The 7,566-nt window shown below is 45.2% G+C and overlaps 1 protein-coding gene across 1 annotated transcript in view; it reads right to left on the bottom strand.

The window, feature by feature from the left end:
* LOC109242802 (probable serine/threonine protein kinase IRE) overlaps window positions 1-6,934 on the bottom strand; it is a 32,659-nt gene extending 25,725 nt beyond the window's left edge. Inside the window, exon 1 of the mRNA XM_019409663.1 lies at window positions 6,883-6,934. Coding sequence (XP_019265208.1) covers window positions 6,883-6,934 — 52 coding nt within the window. The remainder of the gene's footprint in view (window positions 1-6,882) is intronic.
* Between the last annotated feature and the right edge of the window lie 632 nt (window positions 6,935-7,566).

Raw genomic sequence — 7,566 nt, 5'->3', positions numbered from 1 at the left:
AGAGAGAGATTATCGCCTTACCACGCGATCTTGGACTGTCATGCCAAGATTGTGACCTTAGCCTCTTCGGGGTTACCTCGTTTAAGTGGAGAGGGACCTCCTGGTCATTCTACCCATATGTTATCTCAACACGAAGGCTCGCGCATGGTCGAGAAGAGGTGTTTGGCCTATTTGGCATATGTTCGTGATTCTAGTGCGAGGTTCCTCTATTGATTCTGTGCCTGTTGTTTCATGAGTTTCTCTGAGGTATTTCCTTCTGACCTGTCGGGTATGCCACCCGACAGGGATATTGACTCTGCATTGATTTGGCTTCCGGGCACTCAGCTCATTTCTATCCTGTTGTATCGTATGGACCCGCCTAAGTTGAAAGAGTTAAAGGAGCAGTTGCAAGACTTTCTTAGAAAGGCTTCATAGACCTAGTGTCTCGCTGGGGTCGCCAACGTTGTTTGTTATGAAGAAGGACGCGATCGATGCGAATGTGTATAGATTACTAGTATTGAACAAGTTACAATCAAGAATAAGTATCCATTGCTGAGGATTGATGATTTGTTTGATCAGCTTCAGGGTGCCCAAGGTATTTTCGAAGATTGACTTGAGATCTGGCTACCATCAATTGAGGATTAGGGCATCCGATGTCCCTAATACAGCTTTCCGCACTCGTACGGGCATTGTGAGTTCATGGTGATGTCATTTGGGTTGACCAATGCCCCAGCAATTTTTATGGATGAACCGAGTTTTCAGGCCTTACTTGGATTCATTCGTGATAGTCTTCACTGATGATATTTTGATTTATTCCGCAGTCGGTGAAGGAGCATGAGCGGCATCTGAGAGTTGTTCTTCAGACTTTGAGAGATAGTCAGTTGTATGCTAAGTTTTTCGAAGTGCGAGTTTTGGTTGGGGTCAGTTTCTTTCTTGGGTCATGTTGTTTCAGCAGAGGGTATTCAGGTAGATCTAAAGAAGATAGAGACAGTCAAGGACTGGCCAGACCCGCATCAGCTACAGATATTCAGAGTTTCTTGGGTTTGGCCAGTCTAATTACCCGTCGGTTCGTGGAGGGCTTTTTCATCTATTGCAGCCCGATGACCAAGTTGACCCTGAAGGGTGCCCAGTTCAGGTGGTTGGCGAGTGTAGGTGTGCTTTCAAAAGCTCAAGACAACTTTGACGACGGTGCCGGTGTTTTGGTTTGCCACAAGGTTCAGGGGCATATATTTTTTGTTGTGATGCATCTCGTCTTGGACTTGGTGCGTGTTGATGCAGGATGGCAAGGTCATTGCTTATGCTTCCGCGTCAGTTGAAGATTCATGAGAAGAACTATCCGTTCCATGATTTGGAAGTTAGCAGCCATTGTTCACGCATTGAAGATTTGAAGGCATTATCATGTATGGCATGGCATGTGAGGTGTTCACAGATCACAAGAGTTTGTAATACTTGTTCAAGCAGAAGGAGTTGAATTTGAGATAAAGGAGGTGGTTGAGCTATTGAAAGACTATGATATCACCATCTTATATCATCCGGGAAGGACAATGTGGTGGCCGATGCTTTGAGTAGGAAGTCAGCCAGTATAGGCAGTCTTGCGTATATTCCCGGTTGGTGAGAGGCCGCTTGCTTTGGATGTTCAGTCTTTGGCCAATCAGTTCGTGAGATTGGATGTTTCTGAGGCCCAGCCATGTATTAGCTTGCACAGTCGCTCGTTCTTCTTTATTGGAGCGTATCCGAAGATCAGCACTATGATGATCCTCATTTGTGTGTTCTTAGAGACACGGTGTAGCACGGTGGTGCCAAGCAGGTTACATTAGGAGATAAGGAGTTTTGAGGCTTCAGGTTCGAGTTTGTGTGCCTAATGTGGGGATGGACTTCGAGAGTTGATTTTAGAGGAGAACCCATAGTTCCCGGTACTCTTATTCATCCGGGCGCCGTTAAGATGTATCAGGATTTACGGCAGCACTATTGGTGAGGAGGGTGAAGAAGAATATTGTTGCGTATGTGGCGTGGTGTTTGAATTGTTACAGGTAAAGTACGAGCATCAGAGACCTGGTAGTTTATTTCAGAGGATTGAGCTTCCCGAGTGGAAGTGGGAGCGGATCACTATGGACTTTGTTATTGACTCCCACAGACTCAGAGGAAGATCGATGCAGTGTGGGTTATTGTTGACAGGCTGACGAAGTCAGCGCATTTCATTCCTACGGCAGTCTCCTATTCTTCTGAGAGGTTAGCTGATATCTATATCCGGGAGATTGTTTCGTCTTCATGGTGTGCCCGTGTCTATCATTTCTGATCGAGGTACGCAGCTTACCTCGCATTTTGGAGAGTAGTTTTCAAGCGAGAGTTGGGCACACGGGTCGAGTTGAGCACAACATTTCATCCTCAGACGGACAGGCAGTCGAGCGTACCATTCCGATTTTGGAGGATATGCTCCGAGCTTGTGTCATTGACTTTGGAGCTCGTTGGATCAGTTTTTTGCCTTTAGCGGAGTTTGCCTACAACAACAGTTACCAGTCGAGTATCTGATAACTAGAGATTTCGACGCATTTTATACTCCTTCTTGCTTATGCTTTGATCAAATATCATACAAAATAGTCCCAAAAAGGCTCACAAGTTGTGGCTTGATTGCAGGTTTGATCAACAAAGTGATCAAATTCAAAGATCGGCTCAAAAGGAGTGAAGCTTGCACAAGTGACAAAAGTCAAGGTCAAGCTCAAGCAAAGCAACGCCCAAGTGCGGCCAACTACACTTTGTGTTGTCCGCACTGGGAGATTCAGAGAGCTGTTATTTCAAGCATTAAGGCAGTGCGGCCGCACTAGGTTTTGTGCGGTCCGCACTGAAGGCAATGCGGCTGCACTACCATTATGTGCGGTCGCCAGAGCCAAGGTTCAGAAAGATGAAGATTGAAGTTTTGAAGCCTGTGCGGTCCCGCAGTCCATTCTGTGCGGACCGCACTAGAAACTCCGCGGCCGCAGTCCATTTCTGTTGTTTGTCCTGCGGTGCCCAAGTTTCAGAGAGTGACTTCCTCTTTTATAAGATCGGGATGAGGAGTGACCTTTGTACTGGACCTCGAGGATCGGCTTTTTTTGAAGTCAAGAGCCCAGTGCGGACCGCGGTCCATTTTGTGCGGTCCGCACTAGGCCTCTAGTGGATGTGGAAGCAGGGGAACTTAACTTTCAGGGTGGGTGATGAAAAGGTGTCTTTCATGTGTGTAAGTCAATGAAGCAGCCCAATTGTACCGAAGTATGCTGCATTTGTGGATTTAGTCACGGCTGTGATAATTGATGACACAAGTGCAATGATCATATTGAGGACCCTTTGGAGGCCGTATTGTTGAACTTGGATGTCAATGATGATGCGGGCCGAGTGGAGTGCGTGAATGCTTTACATGGAATGGGCTCTTATTCTTATGAGCCTAGGAAACTTTCTTTGGATCTGGAAAATAGAAAGACTCCTCCAACAAAGCCTTCAATTGAGGAACCCCGCTGTTGGAGTTGAAGCCATTACCTCACATCAGGTATGAATTCTTGGGCTCTAATCAAACTTTACCAGTTATTTCTTTCCTCTTGTCTTACCTAACATGCAGGTTGACGCCACATTGGCGGTACTCAAAAAGTGAAAAAAGGCAATTGATAGACTCTAGCTGATATTCGGGGAATAAGCCCCGCTTTCTGTATGCACAAGATATTATTCTGGAGGATGATTCAAAACCTCCTTGGAACATCAAAGGAGGCTCAATGAGGCAATGCAAGAAGTTGTGAAAAAGAGGTGATCAAGTGGTTAGATGCAGGCGTGGTGTATCCTATCTCTGACAGCTCATGGACTTCTCCGGTGAAATATGTGCCGAAGAAGGGTTGGTATGACCGTAGTGACCAATGCTAATAATGAACTTATCCAACCGAACAGTGACCGTATGGAGGGTGTCCATGGACTACCGCAAGATGAACAAGGTGACCCGCAAGAATCACTTCCCATTGCCTTCCTGACCAGATAGCTAGATCGCCTTACTGGGCGTGCCTTTTTATTGTTTCTTGGACGGTTATTCAGGGTACAATCAAATTTTGATAGCTCCGAGGATCAGGAGAAGACAACATTTACTGTCCATATGGCACCTTTGCTTTCTCTCGGATTCCCTTTGTGTTGTGCAACGCACCGGCAACATTCCAACGATGTATGATGGCCATTTTCATCACCGATATGGTGGAAGATATATTATAGGTTTCATGGACGACTTCAGTGTGGTTGGTGATTCATTTGAAGAGTGTTTGGGAAATTTGGATAGAGTGTTGGCCCGGTGTGAAGACACCAATTCTTGTGCTAATTTGAGGAGGGCATAGTGTTGGGCCATACAATTTCAAAGCATTGATTGAAGTTGACAAAGGAAGATAGAGGTTATTTCAAGGCTTCCTCCCCCCACTTCTGTCAAGGGGGTGAGGAGTTTTCTTGGGCATGCGGGTTTCAACCGACGATTTATCAAGGACTTTTCGAAGGTAGTGAATCCTATTTGCAAGTTGCTAGAAAAAGATACAAAGTTCGTGTTTGATGAGAGATGTATGCAAGCTTTGAACTTCTCAAAACATAAGTTGACCACCACCCCGATCATTACCGCACCAATTGGAGCTTGCCTTTCGAGCTTATGTGCGACGCGAGTGATGTTGCGGTTGGGGCAGTTTTGATCAAAGAGTGAACAATATGTTTCATCCAGTGTACTATGCGAGCAAGACTATGAACGAGGCTCAAAGGAACTACACGGTGACTGAGAAGGAATTGTTGGCTATTGTGTTCGCCATGGAAAAATTTCGGCCACATATTATGGACCAAAAGTCATAGTGCACCACCGATCATGCAGCTCTTAGATATTTCATGACAAATAAAAGACTCCAAAGCTAGACTGATGCGATGGGTCTTATTACTTCAAGAGTTTGATTTGGAGATAGTGGACCGGAAAAGGTAGCGAAAACCAAGTGCCGGATCATTTGTCCCGCTTGGAGGAGGAAGGTAGGTCGTGTAATGGCCTAGAGATCAATGTATTCATCCCATGATGAGCAACTACTTTCTGTGTCTATGTGTGATTATGCCATGGTTTGCGAACATTGCTAATTTCCTTGTGACTAGCATCATCCCGTGTTGATCTCTCTTCTAACCAAAGGAAGAAGCTCAAACGGGATAGTTTGGACTTCTATTGGACGAGCCATACTTGTTCAATATTTGCACCAACGGAGTGATCCGGAGGTGTGTACCTGAGGAGGAGCAATTTAGCATCCTAGAGGCATGTCATTCCTCCCCCTATGGTGGCCATCATGGAGGGGCGAGTATGGCTTCGAAAGTTCTGAGTTATGGTTTTTATTGGCCAACCTTGTTCAAAGATGCAAGTGATCTAGTAAAAAGGTGTGATCAATGTGAACGAGCGGGCGGGGTTTCAAAGAAAGATTAGATGCCTCTAAACACCATTCTCGAAGTTGATATCTTTGATGTATGGGATATCGATTTTATGGGCCCTTTTGTAAGCTCGTGTGGAAACACCTTCATTCTTGTAGCGGTCGATTATGTCTCAAAATGGGTTGAGGCCTGGCCTTGCCCAACAATGAAGCTAGGAGTGTGGTGGCATTTCTGAAGAAGAGCATTTTCACAAGGTTTGGTAAACCTCAGGCAATTAGTGATGGAGGATCGCATTTTTGTAATAGAGCTTTTGATGCTTTGCTTTCCAAGTATGGTGTCAACTACAAAGTGTTTACGGCTTATCATCCTCAAGCAAGTGGCCAGGTTGAAGTGTCTAACAGGGAGATCAAGAGCATTTTGTCCAAAATCGTCAATATCAATAGGACCGATTGGTCTAAAAAGTTGGATGATGCTCTATGGGCTTACCGGACCGCTTACAAGACTCCAATTGGTATGTCGCCGTACCGGTTGGTGTTTGGGAAAGCATGTCAACTACCAGTGGAGTTGGAGCATAAGGCCATGTGGGCCTTGAAGAAGTTGAATCTTGATTGGGACATAGCTGTTAATCTTCGGGTGGAGCAACTGAATGAGCTTGATGAATTTAGGTTCCATGCTTACTCTAGTTCGTCCCTGTATAAGGATAATATGAAATACCTTCATGACAAATACACTCGGGGCAAGGAGTTCAAGGTGGGAGATTTGGTGCTCTTATTCAATTCTCGACTAAGGTTGTTCCCGGGAAAGCTGAAGTCAAAGTGGAGCGGACCATTGAAGTAGTGTGTGTGACCCCGTTTGGTGCTCTTGATTTGAAGAACAAAAGTGGGGAAGTTTTTAGAGTGAATGGGCATAGGGTCAAGCACTTTTTTGGGGAAGTTTGATGATAGCCATATGGTGGCTATTGTTCATTTCAAATGATTGGATTGTAACATGCGTCGTGTCGCGATGTTAAATCAGGCGCTTCTTGGGAGGCAACCCATGTGTTTTTCATTCTTGTTTTTATTTGATTTTCATTGTAGTGTAGGATTGATTTTTGGGCTAACTGATTGTGAGATGTTACAAGATTGAGTTGATGTAGTGCAGGACATAATTGAAAAAAAATGCACAGCTCTCTGAAGTTTTCCAGTGCGGCCGCACTACCATTTTGTGCGGACCGCACTGGTCAAGGGTGATGTGATGACTCTCTGAAGTTTTTCAGTGCGGCCGCACTACCATTTTGTACGGTCCGCGGTGGACCACTACGGCTGCGGTCCATTTTATGCGGACTGCAATGGGTTGTTAAGTGGACTGGAACAAGGCTGTGCACTGCGGACCGCGGTCTATTTTGTGCGGTCCGCACTGGTTGGTAAGACTGGGCCCTAGGTCCTTTTTCTATAAATAGGCAATGTGAGCCTCCTTTTACCCTTTTCGCACCTTTAACTCTCAGAACCCTAAAAATCACTGTGCATCATCCTTTTTGCTTACAATCAACTGCTTGGACTTGATATTCTTCATTAACCCTCACATCTGGTACCATTACTAGCTTTTTAATTGCTCAATCTTGTTAATTTTCTCTTAATTTTCTTTTTTCTTGTTTTTTCATTCTCATCTTCCTTCATTTTTTTCAATTGAGTAGCTTAGGGTTGTTAATTTTTAGGTTAAAATAGCCATAGATAGTTAAAATCAATAGGTAATCATGTAGAGACACTACTTAGGTGAAAAATTGGACCCAAAATCAAAATACATGGAACCCTAATTTAGTGCCACAACTGGGCACTCAGTGCGGACCGCGGTCGTTTTTTGTGTGGTCCGCTGTGGCCCAATGCGGTTCGCACTGCCAATTTGTACGGACCGCGTTGGTACCCTCCTGTTTGCTGAACCTCAGGCAGTGCGGCCGCGGTCGATTTTGTGCGGTCCGCACTGCCTAGATACAAAGAGTGGGTAGTCTGAACCCCACCCCTGTGCGGATCGCAGTTGGTTTTATGCGGTCCGTGGTGACCCCAGTGCGGCCGCGGTTGATTTTGTGCGGTCCGCACTGGGTAACTTCTGCAACCTGTCTGCAACATTTCGTGTTCTGCTTTTGCAACTTTGTTCTTAACTGATCACTCTAATACTAACAAGCTGATTGAACTATGATTGCAGACAATGGTGAGACAACATGGTAAACAA

The sequence above is a fragment of the Nicotiana attenuata genome, unplaced genomic scaffold (assembly GCF_001879085.1).
Source record: "Nicotiana attenuata strain UT unplaced genomic scaffold, NIATTr2, whole genome shotgun sequence".
Taxonomy (NCBI): domain Eukaryota; kingdom Viridiplantae; phylum Streptophyta; class Magnoliopsida; order Solanales; family Solanaceae; genus Nicotiana; species Nicotiana attenuata.
This window is presented reverse-complemented; position numbering and strand designations above follow the sequence as displayed.